Source organism: Condylura cristata, unplaced genomic scaffold (assembly GCF_000260355.1).
Source record: "Condylura cristata isolate star-nosed mole 26May11 unplaced genomic scaffold, ConCri1.0 scaffold00003, whole genome shotgun sequence".
NCBI lineage: Eukaryota > Metazoa > Chordata > Mammalia > Eulipotyphla > Talpidae > Condylura > Condylura cristata.
Window position 1 is genome coordinate 40,197,731 of NW_004567104.1, and position 21,673 is coordinate 40,219,403.

At 35.5% G+C, this 21,673-nt stretch overlaps 1 protein-coding gene across 1 annotated transcript in view; it reads left to right on the plus strand.

The window, feature by feature from the left end:
• The first annotated feature begins 8,789 nt into the window (after positions 1-8,789).
• The window catches only part of SLC9C1 (solute carrier family 9, subfamily C (Na+-transporting carboxylic acid decarboxylase), member 1), a 60,303-nt gene continuing 47,419 nt past the window's right edge, over positions 8,790-21,673 (plus strand). Inside the window, exons 1-8 of the mRNA XM_012730521.1 lie at positions 8,790-8,908; positions 13,353-13,446; positions 13,550-13,604; positions 16,658-16,731; positions 17,005-17,254; positions 18,583-18,683; positions 20,028-20,156; positions 20,524-20,689. Coding sequence (XP_012585975.1) covers positions 8,790-8,908; positions 13,353-13,446; positions 13,550-13,604; positions 16,658-16,731; positions 17,005-17,254; positions 18,583-18,683; positions 20,028-20,156; positions 20,524-20,689 — 988 coding nt within the window. The remainder of the gene's footprint in view (positions 8,909-13,352; positions 13,447-13,549; positions 13,605-16,657; positions 16,732-17,004; positions 17,255-18,582; positions 18,684-20,027; positions 20,157-20,523; positions 20,690-21,673) is intronic.

Here is a 21,673-nt window from a genome sequence, read left to right on the forward strand (position 1 = left end):
ATGAGAGATCAGTGAAAATTATGCTGTTATGTTTAAGAAATCAACATAAAAATAAGCATAATTAATACCTTAGATAGGTTAGGGGGATGTATTAGAAGAACAGACATAAACTATGGCACAAACTAATAATAATATTATTAGAGTAAGCCTTAGAATAATGTTAGATGACCTAAAGAAAAAAAATTTATAATAATATTTTACTTAAGAATAGAAGAAATTATTACTAATATAAAATATTAAAGTTAATAATAATGAAAGGAAATAAAAATGTTATATCTGTATTTATGATACTTATGAGTAATTATAACAATAGAATTAAAACACATAATAAAGTGAACAAAAGATGGAAAATATTCTTGGAACATAAACATTGCTTTAAATATTCTTTGGGGGAGAAAGGAATTCACTCACATAAATTAAATAACACTTTGAAAAATAGAAAAAAAAATTAAATTCTTGGGCAAAGTAAAAGAAGCACTCAAATCTAATTTAACATCTTAACTATATTTATCAGATACCAATATTGAACAAAGAAGCAAGCAGTGAATTTAATAAGTAGGACAGATAAAATAAAACTGAAGACAAAAATCAATTTAAAATAATATTGAATAAACATAAAAAAACATTTTAGAGATTAGTTGAACAAGCTTATATTGATCACCTAATCTTAATATAAAAAGAAAGAAATATAAATGGTAAGGAAAAATAATGACACAAATAAAAATAAGACTAGTAGGAGCAATCAATAATTTTAAAACTTATACAAATGGGTAAAATTCTAAAAGTAACAAATGGGTTATAAAAATTTTTTGATTAATATTTTAATGATATTAAGTCATCGTGTAAATGGGCATACATTTATAGCCCTGAATAGATATTTTAAATTCGAGATAAAAGAGGGAAAATTTTTTGCCTATCACATTTTGACATGTAATGAAATGAACATAGTAATGAGAACTATGTAAAATTATGAAGGAAACAAAAATTGATCACTGGGAACATTTCTACTGGAGAGAGTTAAAAATAGATGTCAACAACGAAGAAAGGACAGAATATATATAGCTAATATCAGGAAATCACACTCCTTTTATGACAAAAATTCTCTATCATTATATTATATTAAAGTTCTACCTAAATTTGTAGTAGGAAAATATGAAGCTAGTAAAATAAGCAGGCAATTGGTGAATTTAAGTGAATGAGGCCTTATAAATAATATCTTAAACTCAAACTAGTAGGTGAGAAATTGATGGACTTAGCAACACTAAAGGATGTAACAGGAATTTAATGGAGTGATACCAAATAGAAACAGTATCAAATGTACAGAGTCAAGAATATTCAGAATTTCTGCAAATATAGACAACCAGCCAGTGATCTCAGGAAGATATAGACAAGAACTTTACATGAGGGAAACCTGAATGATTAATACATATGTGAAGACAGGCTCATACTTGATTAAAATTAGGGGGAAAAAACTACAAAATGTTGATTGAGGGGTGATGGTTAGAAACATTCAAACACATTAAAATTAATATAACCTCATTCAGAATCACAAGTTTATGAAACTTGATTATATAAATGCACTGTTTCCATTTATTTCTAAAATGATGGTTGCTACTATCCAATGTGTGATTGAATATGGAAAGTTAAATACTTCTTACATTTGAAGTACACACAATGGCAGCAAAATACACATTCCACTGTTACCTGGGTGCAAAAAGAGAATGCTTCATCTAGGTGTTTCTGTTAAATGCAAGGCACACGGACGGGTCTTCAGTGTTTTCTTGCTGAGGCCTGTAATGACATTGAAATACCTATAAGCTGACTACAGCCCAAGCACTCCCCCTAAGGGCAGTGCATTGTAAGAGTGCGCCAGGAATAAAGAAAATTGTAAGATTCAGATTCAAATTCTCTTGAGAGATTAATTAAAATATCTTTTAATGCTTAATTCATCACAAATATACTCCAAATGCAAAATGTGCATGCTATTTCTACTCTGTAAGTAGAAGTTATTATTTAGTTTGTCCTCTTGAAGAACATAGCCACCATATTCCCATATGTATGCTCAGGTCTTTATCTGCTTTGTAAATTCCAGATTCTCGCATATTGATAAATAACATATACTCTTAGAGATGAACTATGCATTCCAAGTTTAACATGCTCAAAACAGAACTGCAGAGTTTGTTCTTTTGCTAATCTTTTGCATTTTTACAAAACAATCTGTCATCTATACCAAAAAGTTTTGAATCAGCAGGATATTTCTTCCTGTTCACTCTGATTGCCCCATATATGATCCATCAACGCATCTTGTTCTGAGCATCTCCTTGGCCAGTCAGTCCTCATTGTGACCACCCTGTTCCAGACCACCATTATCCCCACGTGGTCTGTTGCAATCTTCTTTCAAACTGTCCTTTCATCTTTTACTTCTAAAACACCATGTCCACATTCCAGCCAAAGAGGTCCTTATAAAGTGTAAATTGAATCTTTACACTGTTGTTTTAAATACTTCAGTGAATGTTGCAAAACATTAAACACTCAAAAGCCTTTCCAAGCCTCTGGTCCTTACCTGTTCTGGTCCACATCTTTATTTTTGAATCATCATTTAAACCAAATTATTTCTTTTTACTCTTGGAACATACCAAGCTCATTTCAGCCTTGAGACCTACATGAAACCCTCCCTTTTTGTCTCAGACACTCTTCATCCAGAACTTCCTTAACAAGAGTTTTTCCTTAGTCCTTCCTCAATCTTAATGTCATCTCCTCAGAGACCCTCACTCAACCTGAACTAGTCCCATAGTCTCTTTCATTATATCACTCTGCTAACTTTCTGAAATAGGCTCATAACTACTAGTATTATCTTGTGTTCTTGTATTTTTCTTTTGTTCCTCTCTTCATATTAGGATATAAGCTTCTGAAGGCAAAGAACTGTTTGTTTTCATCTTGTCTATGGGAACAATGCATAGCAACATATAGGCATTGGAGAAGTATTTGTTGATTAATGATTAAATGTTTTACTTTTTAGCCTTTTCCAACGCAATCACTTTCACCTGACCATAGTATGTCAGAAAGATTTATCTTAAATTTCCAATCTTTTCACCCTTCTCTCCAATTCATATATTCTATCCTCCCAAAATCTGTCCTTAAGAAAGAATCTATGTTTATTGCAGCACATTTTACAATAGGTAAGCTATGGAAGCCACACAAATGTGCAAAAATAAATGACTGGATCAAGAAGATGAGGTATATTTACACAATGGAATGTTACTCAGCAATCAAAAAGGATTAAAGTCATGCCCCTTGCAGCAACATGAATGGAGCTGGAAAGTATTATGCTCAGTGAAATAATAACCCAGAAAGAAAAAGGAAAATACTGCATGGTCTCACTTATAGGAGGGATGTAGAAGAACCAAATAAGGGAACATGGGGAAAAAAGTATTTAGAATAAAGTAAAAATCAAAATCATCAGGCAACTAAAGATCAGAGACATCTGTAAAAGAAAAGGAAAGATAAGGATCAGGATAGGAGTGGGAACATCACAAGGGACTATGATGATGGTGCATGGGTTAATTGGTAGTGGGAATATCATGGGAAGTCATATATTGTACAAAAAAGTGAAGGATGATATAATAAATATATTTTTTAAAAATGAAAAATGACCAAAAATAAAATAAAACTGAATCAAGAACAGATAAGAAAAGGAAAGAAAGTTAGTTATGGTAAATTCAATTTACCATAAACACGAACTATTACCAACAGTGTATTTTATGACAAACCCACGTAGGGTATCATTTTAATGAGGATAAATCCTGACTGCAGGAGTGAGCAAGGATATGTAGGTTCCCACAATGACTCTCTCCATGATTATTTTTACCAAAAACACTTGAATTTTTCTTTTCAGATTTAAAACTAGCCCTATTTTGTACACCTTCTCTATCACTGAAAGGTAATAATATCACTTACATTTTATTTTTTTTCCTCCAAATCGGTAAAGTAGCGAGCAATAAAAGAAGTGTGATTGCAACTCCTATGAGTGCAACTTTAACAGGCCGACTGATAGAATTGGCAGGATCTGAAAAACACAAACCAGAAGCATATTGTCTATGACTACACCTCATTTCTAGACAGTGTACTGACATTTTGGTATCAATGCTCCTTTAGTTTGCCATTGTTGCCATTCAATTTGATATAAGATTATTTGCCATATTCCATTTTATAAAATAATATGCTAATGTACATTCAAACTAACAACAGATAATATTTGATATTTCTTACCACTCTCAAAAATAAGAAAAAGGATACCACCACAAAATATTCATCACAATGTAATGATTAAACAAAACATATCATAGTCAAAACTAGAATCTCCAAAGGGCCTGTAATATAGCACCCCATCATTTAAAAAGCATCTGTAAATGAAGTTCAAGAGATGATTAAGAATTTCAGTGGACTTGAAAATGCTCTAGGCTGTAAGTTAAGGCTCAATTTAAAAGCATATGGCATGTTGAAAGAGCAGAGATGACACTAAGCTTAATTGTTTGAAACTCTGTAACAACCCAGAGAAATTTTTATGCCTAGAATAACTTACCTGTATCTCTTAGTAACTCACTAGGGTGTTCAAGTGGGATACTTCATGGTAAGTCAACAAAATTTCAGGCTTCTACAAGAAGCCTTGGCTCTTTACGGTGCAAGAGCCAGCTTCGTCATAGTTCCCCAGTTTAAGTAAAAAGGAAAGAGTACATTATACTTTGACACTAAAAAAATGGTTACGATTCTTTTGTCTTTGGAGTTTCAACCACAAGATTCAATGTATATTGTCCTAAGTCAAACTGGACAGTTGTAGAGGAGGTCAAAAGGAAGCATGCATCTCTTTGCATATTAAATATGCAATTAATTGGGAGTGGTAATGTTGAAAATTTGACATTTTTTTCTGAAAGTAGGAATTGATTAAAGTCCCCTGGCATTGAAAATGGGGAAAGTCTTCAAACTCAGTCAAGTTCCATGACTGGATGTTGTGCTAGCCTGATCTTAATAATATTCAATGATATTCTAAGTTTAATCTAGTATTCTTGTATTAAGTTCAACCTTAAAACCACCCTAATTTTATAGAAAATATTTGAAGCTATAAGTGTGATGAGGATGAGAAGTTATGCTTTCTCCAACTTCTGGAGAATGGGCTGAAAGCACATTAATCTCTAAGTATAACAAGAGCTCTGTTGTTAATGAGCTGTTAGAATTAAGGTGAAAGATAGTCACAATAAAATGGATAAGAGAAAGTTTCAACTCTAGCAATGATCCAGGATATTTAGGGCCAGTTCTCTTCCCAAGCTCACACACACACTATTAGACAAATCATTGTTTAAAAAAAAAAAATCTGAATGCTCTCAAAAAAATGCAAGGGCCAAGATCGAGTAAGAGCGAGAAGCCAAGACAAGAAAGCCAGGCATTTGCGTATAGGGCTCCCCCTGGTGGCACACCAGGTTAAAGCACAGCACTATGAAGCTATCTGCAGCTATTGCAGCACCTAGTTCCATCCCAGCCAGGGAGGTGACCCACATGCCGTGGCAGACCTCGCCTGACTTCTCCCTTAGGCAGTGTATTTCAGTCAATCTGCCTGTTCTGTTCCCCACTGTCTCTGGTGAATTCTCTCACCCTCCCCCACCTCCTCCCTCACCTCTGGCTTATACCCCAGTTCTTGTATGAATAAAAAAAAAAAAATAAATGCCAATCATTACAGTGAAAGTACTGAGAAGTTGAGCATGTGCTGAAATACTGAGGAGTTGAACATGAATTACATGTTTAAATAGATGAATTTTCTGTGAATTATATTTGAATAAAACTATGATCAAAGGTGTAGCATGCAGTTGAAGATAATTATACCGCCCCAATCATTTTTGGTGCCAGATTTAAAAAATAATAGACAATAGGAAGTAATCCACCAAAGAGCCAGATATTAGAATTCTCAGACAAAGAATTTTAAATACATCCAATTTAATTATTTCACACATTAAATACACTTGAAATTTGTGTGCCAGAAAGAGGCAAGAGAATAGAATACAAACAATATTTGAAGAAACAATAGCCAAAAATTTTTTGAAAATAATGAAGGTCTTAAATCAAGAATTTTGAGGAAAACAAACAGGATACACACAAGAAAGTGAAACCATAGTACATAACAATAAAACATGAAAAACAAATACAATGAGAAATCTGAAAAGCAAATGAAGAGAGAAAGTGTACATTTCTTTCAAATGAGCAGTAATAAAACTGAGCTATCTTTCCAGAAAAAGTAATGAAAGTAATAAATCAATAGAAAAACATTGTCAAAGTGATGAATCATGACTACAAAATTGTAATCATGAATCTAGCAAATACAGTGTTAAAAATCAAAACATTAATGACCAAAATAAAATAAAGTGGCTATCTTTATACCTTCACTAAGAGGGGGGAAATTCTTAATAACAACTCTTTAGGCAGAAGAAAAACAAAAGCTAAACACGGACAAAGAATATTAAAAATTAATATTCTAATTTAAACAAAGAATATTAAAAATTAATATTCTAAATTTAAATTTTAACATTAAAAATTTTAAGAATATTACAAAAGTTTAACAGTAAGGAGTATTACTATAAATAACAAGACTGACAGCAGTAATAATATATCTTTGTATTAAATATAATAAGGATTCATATTACACAAAACAGGAATAGCACAAATAAGAATTGATAACCCCATTGCATTATCCAGGAAGATGTGAAGGTACTAAATTATATTAAACTTTAATAAGTCAAAGATGTATGTTGGAATTTTCAATTTAGCCAATAAAGAAGGAAATCTGAAAGTATAGTTTGACTATAGAGAAGAACTGATATGAACATAAGTGATTATCCACAAGAAGTCAGGAAGAATAAGGGACATAAACAGCTCACATCATTGAAAACAAGACCAAAACCTAAGTGAATCAGTATTCATACTAAAGAGTTTACTAAACTCTATTTATACTAAACATAGAGACTATAAATGCTCTGGTTTTTAGAAATTACTGGATAGGACAACTATTTTCACTTTAAAAGAAAAATCATACCCTGTTCAAAAACTGTGGTTTTAAAACGGAAAACATTTTTGGAAGCACTTGGGAGGAAGGTGAAAGGGGGAAGCAAGCAGCTAGGACAGGAGAAGACACAGCAAAAACAGGCTTGTAGGGCTGGGAAAGTTAAAGGGAAGCAGATGAACAACTCTTTTGGGAGAAAAAGAAATTTGCCGGGAGAAGGGATCATTGAAAGAGCTATAATTGAGCTTACTTTTCATTAACTGTTGCAAAAATTCAGTAGAAAACACAAAGCGAAAGTCAAATGAAAATGAGCCATCTAAAAGCAGTTATACAGGCTAGAAGCAGGGCGGGGGAGGGGACATTTGCGTGTCGCATCGAGTTCTTTCCACCATGTGGGCATTTGACGATGATTTACATTTTCAGAAATACAGGACTGTACTTCTGGTTGTGGGTTTTGAAGGTAAATATTTTCCCTTGCTGATTATCATCCTACTTACATTCTTGATTCAATGACAGAGTGACAACCTTCTCCTCGTGCTTCAGAGGATGATCCATTTTCACAATCAGGCTTTGGACTCTCAGGGACTTGGCCTTCTCCACAGAGATGAGGTACTCTCTCCTGACAGTCACGATGCCATTTGGGTTACTATCACGGTTTTCCTCTGACAGATTCATCGGGACATTTGCAGGGAAAAGGGATATCCGAGGAGCAGGTTTACCCACTGCTGAATAAGTAAACCGAACAAAATCTGCAGAGTCAAGGTTGGGCTGGAGTTCAATTTTTAATTCAGGTACAGCTGAAGCAAAAAAAAGAAAAAAAGAAATTAAATATAAAAATATACCACATTTTTTTCTATGGCATTAAACATGGATTTCCCAACCTCTTTCTGTGGTACTAAACCTCTCCTCACATTTTGCCAAACAATTCCCTCACCTATAACATCTGTCCTCCAGACTGAGAGGAATGGTTGCTATCTCCACTTTCACTCAATTTTAAAATTGGATTATATACACACACAATACTTTATAGCCACATGTTGGGAAACATTGCGACTTTATCACTCGTCCTTAAATGTTTTGTTATTTGAATATTGAGAAGTTCTGCTTCCGTTACAGCCTTCTTGTTCTCTACTCTCCTTTTCTTTTCCTCTTTTTTTTTTTTTTTTAAAGATTTATTTATTTGTGCATACAGAACTGGGGTATATGCCAGAGGCTCAGGGGTGGCGAGAGGATTCACCAGAGACAGAGTGGGGAGCAGAACAGGCAGATCAACAAAGCACACTGCTGAGGGGAGCAGCGGGCGGGTCAGGAGAGGTCTGCCACGCCATGTGGTCACCTCCGGAGCAGGCGGGAATCGAACTCATATAGAGGCAGCTTTTAGATTCTCAGTGCTGTGCTTTAACCCGCTGCGCCAATAGGGAGGGACTTCCTCTCTTTTTTTTAACAGACAACCCAGACACCACTCATGCATCTTACGCCCTGGATTAATGCCAGTGCTGGGCAGTGCAAACAAGTTAGATGCACTGGGGCTGTGTGCTATTGCTGGCCCTGCACCTTCTGAAAATGGGCAGGTCACATAACCATAATTGCTCATCACTGCTTTCTTTTTTTTTCCTGTATAATAAGACCTTAATATTCTTATTCTGTGCTTTAACCATAAAAGATTATATTCCCATGATTTTGAATCTCTACAAAACATTAATATACTGAAAATGTGAAGACAGATTTTTCCTCCAAGGCTGCGATGTGGGAACACGTTAAACAGACACTTGTAGCAGGCTTCATCTTCAAACGTCACTTGGCGGAGAGTTATGAACGAGGAATTGGGTTCAATGGCATTGCAGTGCAGTCGATCCACATAAGGTAGAGAAATTGTTTCTCCATTTTTACTGCTATATGTGCCAATATTTTGTGATGAAGAGTTTTGGATCTTCTGCCAAGTAATTTGTATAACTTCTTCTGAAGATGTCAAATTGCAGAAAATTGTCACATTCCCTCCTACTACAGCAGTCTCATTAATTTTGTGCTTTATCCATTGTGCAGGATCTGAAAATGAGACCCAGTATGAATTAAAAGAAATGTACTTTCAAACTCCCCTGGACTTAATCCTGTCATAACACTTAACTCTGTGGATTACAATTATCATTTTACTTAGATTTCTTCTTCACAAGAAAATAAACTGACTTTCTTCACCATTGATAACTCATTTTTAGAAGTGATTCTGGAATATTTCTACTAATCAACAAATATTTATTGAATGTAAAATTGAAACATAAATTAACCAACATAAGATGATCAGTGGTAATATCCATGAATTGCTGGAGATTGAGTTTGAACTAGCTTGACATTGACAAATTCCTGAGAACTCCAGTTTGATGGAAGACCAAAATTGTGTGTTTCACCAGCAGAAAGACTACTAGTCTCATGCTGAAGACCCAAGAAAAATCACCTCATCTCTTTGATAAAGAGAAAAGAAAGTAACCATGTAGAAGTAAGCCCAGTGAATTTTCCATTAAAAGACTTCTCCACAGAACAAAACACTTTATCAGAAATTTAACCCTTATAGGTAGAACAATGGTGACCCAGCTCTACTCTCATTCCTGTTAGCTTTCTTTCATTCATTTGGTAGAGTAGTAACCGAGTGCTATAACCAACAATAGCTCAAACTTGTTAAGACAAATCAACACTTCGTCTCATCTTTATCTTTTCTTCCCAAAAAACCCCCCAATTTTCACCCCATCTCAAGGCACATTTTAGATTTTTATCTGAAACGGTGTGACCCAAACTAAGACTATTTAATTCCAAATAAATACTTGATTGTCTCTCATCTTGACTTTATTTTTAGGTAAAAAATGCAAATCCAGAAAGAAAACAACAAATTTAATAAGATAAAAAGGAATAACTTCTTAATGAACAAACGAACTTCAAAACAAATCTCTGTTTACTAATTCGCTGTTTCAAATATGCTCCAATTATAACTGTTGATAGATGCATAGGACATAGAGAGCTATGTGATTAACACAAGATCCAAAACTAATGCTCTATTCACCTAACTTTATAAAATTACACCACCATCTGCTACTTATTTGCCATTTAATCCACAGTTTAGTGCATTTCAGAGAAAAAGTGGTTACCTGATCCTTTCACCCAGCTGGGAAGGATGAGAAACTGCATAATGAGATGAAATTTGAAGGCTAAATCCTCATACTTCATATTTGTTAGAACTCAGCTCTAACACGGAAATAACAAAAGGACCACCTGCTTCCTCTAAGTGGTTACCTATTAACGCATTCAGTTCATCTTGCACACCACTTTTTTTTTTTTATTACTTCCTTCTTTGACTAGTATGTAACCATAGAACCATAGCACATAATTTTACTAAGTGTTTTAGGTAAAGAAATATACTTTTCCTAAACTATCTGCTTGCTATTCTGTAGCTGTGACATGAGCCAGGCACAAGCTAAGAAAACTGACAAGCTGACTCACAAGAAAATTTAATTAGCTCTTCTTCTGTGAGTGTTAGAGCTGTGGCTTATGACTAAGAGGGCAAGTAGAATTAGTGCTGCTGGGAGTGTTGTTTTCACCACCAACACCTCTTATGACTTTTATCTTGCACATATAACATTTATTTACTATGAGTGAGAGTAAGTGAAAGATTTCTATACATAAATTTAAGCTAACTTTCTAAAAGAAAACATTCTTTTGGCATCTAAGATCCACAATTCACATTGAAGGAGAAAATGAAAGAGATAATCTTCCTGCAAAATTATTAAAAGTTATAGATTAAATACTACTTCTGTATTGTGGTAGAAGTAAAAGCCAAATTCCTTTCATGTTCTTGTAAGTTTCTTTACCTACAACTACTCTAAATGGAATGAAACCACACCTTGCCTGGTGCTGTTGGTTTAAATTTCAGACCATTCATTTTCTTGTGAAATTTTATGCACAGTTTCTAATCAGCTTCCCTACAATATTTTCCTCCTGCTGAGATTATGGAAAAGCGGGGCTCATTCACCACCTGTTCACAGCAACTGAAGCATGAACTGTCCACATGAAATTCGGACTTTATCCTCTTGCACTTTTGTTATTGCTTCCTTAATAATCAGTATCCTCTGTGTTGAATATTCGGTCTTAAACATTAGTAGTAGTGATACACACATTAGTAGTACTTACCTGGTGATTATTTCACAGAAATGATCACAAATAAATGTTAAATTCCCAAAAGATAAGGTCAAGGACAACTGAGACTAACACTGGGTGAAGTAATGACTTTTTAGGTACAGCATTAAAAGCATGAATCACAGGGCCCTCCATGGTGGCGCAGCAGTTAAAGCCAGGCACTGAGAAGCTAAACCCACTTGGGCATGAGTTCGATCCCCACCCTGGAGGTGATCCACATGGTGAGGCAGACCTCTCCTGGCCAGCTCGCTGCTCCCCTCAGCAGTGTGCTTCGTTGATCTGCCTGCTCTGCTCCCCCCTCTGTCTCTGGTGAATCCTCTCACTGCCCCTGCACCCCAGCTCTGTACGCATGAATAAATAAATCTTTAAAAAAAAAAAAAGCATGAATCACAGAAATCTCTGGTAATTTGAACTTTGTTAATGCAGGAAATATTTCCCCCTGTCTGTATCTTCACTTGTTATCTTAGGACATTGCTTTCACCAAGCATGTATAGGGCAACTCCAGGATAAATCATATGTTAGACCAGAACACCAGTTAAAGGGTGGAAATCATAAAAAGTATGTTCTCTGACAATAGTGAAATATAATTAAAATCAGTAAAAGAAGAAATTTTGGGAAATGCATAAACATGAAAATTAAACAACATATATCTGAGTAACTAATGAGTCCTGAAGAAATCCCAAGGGAAGTTAGGAAATAATTTGAGGTCAACAAAACAAAATACAACATACTTAAAATTTATGGGATGACGTGAAACTGGTACTAAGAGGTAAACTGTATGTGTAGTTATGTACATTATAAAAGAAGGATCTATTTGCAAGTGATGTGAATTTATTTATAGAAACCAAAAAAAAAAAAAATCCACAAAAACCTAGTAGAGCTAATTAAGGAGGTCACCAAAGTTATAAGATAATGATCAATGTAAGAAATCAGTTGTATTTTTATGTGATAGCAATGAATTATAAAAATGAAATTTAAGAAACCAATTCCATTATGATAGCATCAAAAATAAGTTCCTGGGCCCTCCCTGGTGGCGCAGCGGGTTAAAGCACTGCACTGAGAAACTAAAGCCACTTCTGCATGAGTTCGAACCCCGCCTGCCCCGGAGGTCACCACATGGCGCTGCAGACCTCTCCTGACCCGCCCGCTGCTCCCCTCAGCAGTGTACTTCCTCGATCTGCCTGTTCTGCTTCCAGCTCTGTCTCTGGTGAATGCTCTCACCCTCCGCATCTCTGGCCTGTACCCTGAATAAATAAATAAATCTTAAAAAAAAAAAAAAAGTTCCTAGGAACAAGTTCAAGATTGCTACAATGAAGAAAACCATAAAATGTTGCTGGAAGAAATTAAAGACGTAAGAAAACAAAGACATCTCTCATTTAAGATTCTAAAATAATTAGGATAGTAATAAATAGGATAATAGTTAGGATAATATTCCCCAATTTGATTTGCAATGTCTGTAACAATTACTACTGGTATTTTTACAGGAATAGGAAAGCTGATCATAAGATTCATAAGGCGTTTCCAGGGATGTAGAAAACCGAAACACTCTTGGGAAAAGAGCACAATTGGGTCTCTCACATTTCCTGATGTAAAACTACAGTAATCAAGGATAGACAAAGTTCAGTGGGAAAGGATTGAGAGTCAAGAAAGAAAGTCAGCAAATCCATGGTGAATTCACACAACAAGGATCCCAAGACAGCTATATGGGAAGGGGTAGTTTTTTTCTGCAAAGAATTCTGGAATAACTGAATATCCACATGCAAGGAATGAATTTGGGTCCCTATCTCACACTCTCTACTAAAAATTAACTCAGATATATATAAAAAAAATAACTCAGGTATAGTCAAATATGAGAACTAAAACTTCAATACTGTCAAGAAGACAACAGCAAGTCTGTGTGATGCAGCAGTTTCTTAGATCGGACACCAAAAGCATTAGTATCCGGAAAAAATAATCTGGAGTTTATCAAAATTAAAACAGTTTTTTATTTCTTTGCCAGTTTTTTTTATTGTAATTCCATTACATACACACATATATTTTCTATTGACTCAGTATATATCCGAGGCACCAAAGCTTTAAAGAATTTCTGGAGGTTTCTATTCACTAGAGAAGCCCTTTTCGTTTTCAGGTCCTTGATGATTGAAATGTTATTTAGCTGGGCAGGGGCAATGATGCTGGGGAACACCATCGAGACCGTACTGTCTCAGCCAATCAAACCAGAGGTAATGAACCCATAGCCAATAGGTGCAGATCAGGGGCGGGACCTGGAGTAAGTAACCGCCGGTTTGGTTGCAGTTGATTGTGAAGCCTCTGTGTTGAGAATAGCCAACCTCCACATCTTTTTACATGCCGCGCAATAATCCTCCTGAGGCTCTGGATGGTAAGTCCTCCACTAGTGTCCCCTTTGAGAAGTTCCCTCTTCCTTGCTGACACTTTCTCATCCTCTGGAGAGCAATGAAAGTGCCTGTGGTATCCCAGCCACAGTTCCAGGTAGCCATTCCCTTTTCAAGGTTTCACCTTCCCTCGCAGCCACCACGAACCCAAAGATCAATCGACCTCTCAATGTGAATTTCAGCTCCTTGGCCCCTGTCTTGTCCATTGCCTTCCCCATGTCAGCTTTCCAAACGATCCCCCTGGCCCTTGCTTGTTTCCTTTGCTTTAGTGAGAAACGACCCGAAACCATACTGATGCCTTGAATCTCTTCAGGTGTATGGAGTTGGTCTGAGGAGAAGAACGTGCTTAATCTGAGTGAAGAAACATTCCAACTGAAAGACCTTCCGTGTTTGTGAGTAAGACCACAGCTGTGTTGCATGATAACTAAGTTTATGGAGAAGACAATCCACTCCTAGATGTTTATTCTCACCGGTACTACTTTACTGGTGTCTCTTAAAACATGAAACTGGGGAATTTAGTAGGATTGTAAATACTATCAAAGTTTTTAGATAAACAATTTAAAAAATGAGAAAAATGCTGGTGTAACATGCTTTTACACAACATGCTGTGTAAACTACTTTTAGTTTGGAAAACTAGAAGTTTCCTAACTATATTAAATTTTGAAAGAAGTAAGTGAATGTAAGATTCATAACTATGATGCAGAAACACTTTTCTCTGGGCAAGCATGTGTGCCCCAAGATGCTTACTTAGTCTTGGAGTAATAGTGGGCTAGTTAATAGGTGACAATGACAGTCTTTACCAAAATAGTTTGGTATTGACTAAGATAAAAGATCACTAGTCTATCATGATGTGTTTTTCCAATGGCATGGACTTCTAGAGCAGTGCTTATAAATTATGGTTGCTCAGTAAAATCACAGGGCAACTTTTTAAAATTTCACTACTCAGGCTATATTTCAGGCCAACTCTGTTCCCCACTGAGGGTAAGCCCCCCACTCCCACCACACACAGAAGCATTTGAATTTTTTAAAATGCACTAAGTGATTCCGGTGTGTAGGCAGGATTGAGAATCTCTGTCTTGCTGAACTTGCCACCACTTACATTACTAGCAAAATCCCCCAGTCTACCTCCAGACCTTGCTAAGACCACAGCTGTGTTTATGATAGCTGAATTTATGGAGAAGACAATCCACCCCCAGTTGTTTATTCTCACCGGTACTAGTTTACTCATGTCTTTAAAAACATGAGTCTGAGTTAAAGAATTTAGGAAAAACAAAATAAAGTGAATGACTAATAAACCAGCTCTGATATCAGAAAACCAGAGTGACATTCAGAACTTGGTCTTGCTCACAATTAGCCCATGTTGTTCTGTTGACATGAACACATTAACAGAACATCAACATCAGTTGCAGTCACTCTAAGACTATGATAAGATGAGACTTACACAAGCCCTAGAGTAAGCTCATACAATTCCAAAAATTCCAAACATCCCCTTTCTTTTTCTTTTTATGCATACAGAACTGGAGTACAGGCCAGAGGTGAAGGGGCAGTGAGAGGATTCACCAGAAACAGAGTGGGGAGCAAAACAGGCAGATTGACAAAGTACACTGCTGAGGGGAGTAGTGGTCCAGACAGGAGAGGCGCCCTGTGGGTCACCTTCTGGCCAGGATCAAACTCGTGCTGAAGTGGCTGCGCTAGTTTCCTAGTGCCTGCTTTAACCTGTTGTGCCACCAGGGAGGGCCTGAATATCCCCACTGTTGATGGGTTCTACTTCTGAACCCATTAAGTTTTAGCTTCATTCTTTTCTGTCCTCCCTAAAGATGAGATTTATTGAGTTACCCAGTCACAAATATGATCTTACTTTCTAACAGCATCCAAACTAGTTAATCTTTACTTCCTTGGACACTCTCCAGCATTATTCAGCTCATATTCTTATATTTAAAAATACCAAAGATTCCCCAGTGTGGATGTTCTCCTTCATTACAACAAATCATAAATTAAATTTGTCAACATTAGATGAGTGTCTGTTGGTCTTCTCCTAAAGAACATTGATACCCTTCCTTTCAAAACCTGACTCAAGAATAGTGGAAAAGAGCTAATTTTTGAAACTAATAAATGAGCAGTGTTGCCTTTAAATTGGTGAACTGCTCACATTGGCTACACGATAAAATTGCCTGGGAGCCCAAGTTATACCCTGCACTGATGGAAGTGGAAGTAAGACCCAGACCACCCATATCATTATCACTCCATAGCTGAAACCTAATAAATAGGACATGAGAAATTACACATTAGGGAGCTCTTACATCAGTACTAATAGGACACACCTTGGTAAATGTTGTTTACAAGGCTTTTTCAGACTGGTGATACAAGGCCAAATGGAAAGAACATAAAGTATAATTATATAAGAATGAGCTCAAACATGTAAGTAAAACTTGTAAGAGTAACTAGATGACATGATTCTGGACCATTTTCTGTTTTTGTAATGTTTGTTGAATTATTTCAAAAATATTCACAGTAATCATGCATTCATTTAACTTTGCTTAGAGATTATATGAAACTGACTCAAGAAACTGCTAATTGATGAGAGAAAGTTGAGTGATAAATGATCGCTCAACAAGGCAGCCAAATAAGATGCCAATAGCAGACTCTAGAAATTGTGAGGCAGCTAGTATGAGAGGGAAAATTGGAAGAATTCCCTGCATCACATTTTAGATTCCTGATGTAACACCACCCTTACTGTAGGAAGAGGTAGGATTGATAGCATGCAGATATCACCTATTTCTTTCAAACCAACAAGTCACAATGAGATAAAACATGTGACAACTCACCTGCTTTAAATCTTTTGGTTTCAATAATTTTCTAACATTCCTAGTTGCTTTATGATATAAAAAAGTTAGAAAGATTTGGCCTGTCAGCATTCCAAATGAGATGAGTTAGTGTTGTCACGGTCTGTTAACCTGTCAGAAGAGAACGACAGAAAAAATCCAAATATTCTACTCATCTTACTCCACTTTGGACACTTCCAGGATATATTTTCTTTCAGAGGCTCAGATAATCCGAAGCCAGTTTGGTTGTTCATCCCCAGACCGAACTAATCTCTACCAGTTTGTGGTATCAGTGAGTAATTAAATTTTAATAGTCGTCCTGTCAGACACTTGGTTAGGTGCAGCATGAATGATAACTAAATAGTTGTCAGCATTATAAGTGAGCACAGGACTACACTGCACTGGCTAGTTTGTCCCTTGGGATTATACCTTCTCTACCTCATTTAATTTGAAAGCATCATAGAAAGGGGAGGCATCCCAAATTTTGGTCAACCCAAAGATATCACTAGTAATATCATAACAGAAGGGAAATATGGGCTATTTTGTTTTCTTTTGCTTTGTTTAGAAAATACTGGAAGACCACTACAAAGGCAAACCTTACATTCTATTGATCCCATGTGACTTTTGCGAAATCCTAAGGGTTAGCTTCAATTGGATTGTGATAAACCACAAGATGGAGTTGCAACAAAAGTTCAGCTTTCTCAGAAAAGGACTGAGTAGATCATGGGTGAAGTTTTTCAGGGTTTTGTTCATGAAAACTTCTGAGGACCTCCCTGAAATCATTCTAATATTGTCTTTGATCTGTGCAATTGGAGGTAGGTATAACTTTCTTTGAGTTTATTCTATGAATGTATTGAACATGGGCCATCCTTTAGAATAAAAGAAGATAGCATAGCAGTAGTAAAAAATGGGAATTGTGTTCTAAATTCATAATTCCATCCTTAGATTTCAATCAAATGAAAACAAAAAATAATCTGATCCTCAAAAGAGATTTGTAGAATCGGATCTTTACCTCAGTTGGGATTAAAGTATTCACAACTTTTTACTTACCAATCATGTGATTAAAGGATTGGGAGAATTGAAGCAGATAATCAAGATTTGGAGACTTTATTGTTATCTGTGTTATAAGTTACGGTTTCAATCATATTCTGAAGTTACCTCTCCCACTGCTTTCTCCACTTAGATGAACAATGTTCACAGTGATAGTTCCTCTGAATGGGTCATTACTTTTTAAACATTTAGTAGTGTGTGATAATTTATGCCAGCTCTCAAGATATGAAAATAACATTGTAGACATCAAAAGAAAGAACCTTTTTTTTTTTTAAAGATTTATTTATTTGTGCATACAGAACTGGGGTACAGGCCAGAGGCTCAGGGGCGGTGAGAGGATTCAGCAGAGACAGAGTGGGGAGCAGAACAGGCAGATCTACGAAGTACACTGCTGAGGGTAGCAATGGGTGGGTCAGGAGAGGTTTGCCACACCATGTGGTCACCTCCGGGGCAGACAGGAATCGAATTCATGCGGAATCGGCTTTAGCTGCGCCACCAGGGAGGGCCAAGAAAGAACCCTTTTTTGGGTATCATTTAACTTCATTTGGAATTATTTTATAAAGAAGTGGGAATCATTAAACTGTAGAAAGAGGTGTGATGTTGCTGGTTGCACTTTGAAAATAATGGTGAACAAAGTTAAATATTCATTATAGTGTATCTTCATGTAAACTATCAACAATAGCTTTTCTCATTGGGAAAATTATTATAACTAGTTTCTCAGTATTATCTTGGGAATCAGTCAACTTCATTAAAGTTCAGTTGTCTATTTTAGGAGCACTAAAGAAACCACTATCTGATTTATTGCATGTAGAAAAACTATTGTAAATATTTTAGTAGTAACAAGAGCCAATGATGCTAGCAATATTTACTAACAATTCTAAGGAAATGAGATACTTCATAGAAGCAGCAAAACAGAAATCTAGTGGACTCATAATTATCTGATTCTGAATACTTAAGCTTGAAGGAGGGTTTCACTTGCAGGAATACCGGAAGAAACAGTATTTTATTGTTACACACACTAAGAAATCATATTACATTAAATTTTTACAAGTGTGATTATCTTCCTGCCTTTCAGTAAACACATTTTTTACAGCATTTTTGAACCTACACTTGAAAGACTTTCTGATTCCTCTCCCTGTGATCTTATTTTTAATTGGATGCAGTTTTGAAATGCTAAGTTTTACATCTGATCAGGTATGTATAGTATATATGAGTATTTTGTAATCTATGATTCATAATAATACAAAGATGGCTTAGAAAAATTTATAAAATTATTCTTCTCTTAACTGCTCACCCTATTACAGGAAGCATGTTCATGTAAGAGCCAGAAGCAAGTTACTGCTTTGTCCTGAACAGGTTTTATAACTATGTGATATTGACATAAATGCAATTTAAATACTTCTATAAGCAACATTATCAGTTAATTCTTTAAGTGAAGAAAGCACTGGGCAAATGCTCTGAAGAAGTTAATTTTATTCTACTTTCAAGCTTACATGTTAGTATGTCACAGTTTCATGGTCCTGGCAAAAGACATGGGACTCCTGGCCAGACAGAGAACTTTGGTACTCACAGAAATAGTAGTAGCAGAATACCAGCATTTTCTTGGGCCTGTTCCATGAGCCCCAGTCCCCATAAGGAGAAGATGACCAGGGAAAATGTGCACACACACAGCGGGTCGGCAGTAGGAGAAGAAATCAAAACTTAGGGAATATTTTATGATAGACAGATAGACTCATCTTCCCTGTTGCCCCAGAGGAAAACTTTATTGCAGTGGACAGTATAAAATACCTAGTTCTTTGCTCCTCCAGAGCAAAGTTTATTACACAATTTATTATAGAGGAAAACTTTATTACAATGGGCAACACCTCGTCTTTGCTCCTCCAGACACTTGCTTTACCTTCCAAATTTAATGGCCATCAAAATAATCTTGAAGAGATAGTCTGGAAGAAAAGCAGTTAAGAGTTTCCATTCATGAGACATGGAAAAATTCCAAGAGACCCATGGAGAATGATCTTCCAAATGCAAATATATTTCCTAATATAGTAGAAACTCAGTATTTCCTCCATTAATGAATAATAAAATGTTTACTAAATTATTTGTGACAAATACCTCTATCAGTTATTTGATGATCTCTGTTAATTTCCCAGACCTTTTCCCTGTTGTTCTTTTGCATACATCTTCTATAGAAGGCTTGGCTAATTATTTGTAACTTCTGAAATTTAAGATGATTGTTTACTCCTTCGTGGATTTTGTAGATAACAATCCATCTACATGAAATCCTTTTCTTCCTCTTGTATTCCTAAAAGTCTCCTACATATCTTGGGAGGTGTGGGAGATAAATACCCAATGGTATGGATTCAGGGAGCAACTTTACTGCAGCTACTTTTGCAAGCAAAAGAATGAAATTTCAACAAAGTTAGTACATTTTTACATTGTGGTATCTTTTCTATTTTGCTAGAGATAGATGAGCCTGGCATATAATTCTATGCTAACAGAAATATGAATAAATGAAAATATGACATATTTTTATATTATTAGGTACAAAGGTATGCAAATGCCATACAATCAATGAGCCCGGACTTATTTTTTGATATATTTACACCAATAATAATCTTTAATGTTGCATTTGACATGGATATATACATGCTCCAGAAATTATTCTGGCAGGTAAGAGAAATATTCTTTTTCAATAATATCATTCACTCACAATCTGCTATGTGTTTAAGGTTTTGCTGGGGTTTTTTTTGTTTTGTTTTTTTTGTTTGTTTGTTTGTTTTGGTTTCAATCTTGTTCCAAACTAGGTAACAAGACAGGATTTCCTACAACTGATATTCTTAAGCCCTAGGAGTCTCATTGCAATCTTTGTCCCTCATTTCCAGGGGTGGCAAATAAAATAACAATAAAATTAATTAAGCTTTAAATTTCCCCATTCATGGATAGAGTATGGTTTTTCCTCGCCAGTAATCCAGATTATTTGCTTTAAAATGGAATATAAAGGCAATCTGATTTTTCTATCTGTAAAATTTATTTGCAGTTACTATTAATTTCAATTCCTGGCTTTTTGATGAATTATCTATTCATTCTTTGGTACCTGTCATCTGTGGATAAATTACTCTTGCACACCACCCCACGGTTATTATTTTCAACTATCCTCCTAAGTTCTGATCCCATGATGACTGCAGCTGCTATAAGAGACCTTGGTTGGTATATTTTTTCTATTTTCCTATATTTAAAATATCATTTTCTATATTTAGCTTGTCTAGTTTTAAGATCTTTTGTTGATTATAGCTTTTCACTATGGGAAGTAGAGGGGATTTAGCATGGAGATAAAAGTGAGAATGCTAATTTAAAAAAAAAAAAAGGCCAGTGATGTGTTTACTTTATACTCTTTTCCGTCTTCTATCCACATGTAAGAATAGTCAGGGAGTTATATGGAATCAATGACTTCATATATACTTCCACCTTGGGCCAACAGAACAGTTCTGAAGGGATTGCAATACTACATATACATTGGGGTCACATTTATATTGACTAACATTTCTTTTCCTTTGAAAACACTCATTAGGATAGTGTCATTTGTAAAAAAATTTTTTTAAAAAATGCCTTTGGAGTGATGCCACCATTAGGACCACAGCCTTTTTACTTTTCAGCTAAAACATTAAAATCACTAATCATTCAGTATTTTCAGAGTGTACTATTTTAGGAGAAAGTAATCTATATTTAAAAAAAAATACATACTAACCTAACATAATGCAGTCACTTTTTACTAATGAGAACCAGAATATTTATTTTAAAGTGGAGTTGTAATATAGCACACCCATGTTTTAGCTCACCTTCTCTAGGGAGACACAGCATGTGTAAATATATGACTCAAGAAAGGCCTTCAAAGCAAAGGAATTGAGAGATACAACTTGAAACAATGAAAGCGCCAACATCTATCACCAGCCTCAACTATGGTTGTCAGTCCCCCTTTTGCTGAACTTTTTTCTGCTTCCTGAGAACCTTCCATACTTCTCTTAACTTTTGGATCTTGCATCTAGTTAGTATTTAGCTGATTTTCTAGACTGCCATTGGTGAATTTAAAACATTACTGGAGGTTCATTTATAAGGTTATTCCCATAAATTGGGGCCAGTCTTCCATTGCTTTTAGACTTTTTTCCTCTTCATTTTGAATCACTTAAAGT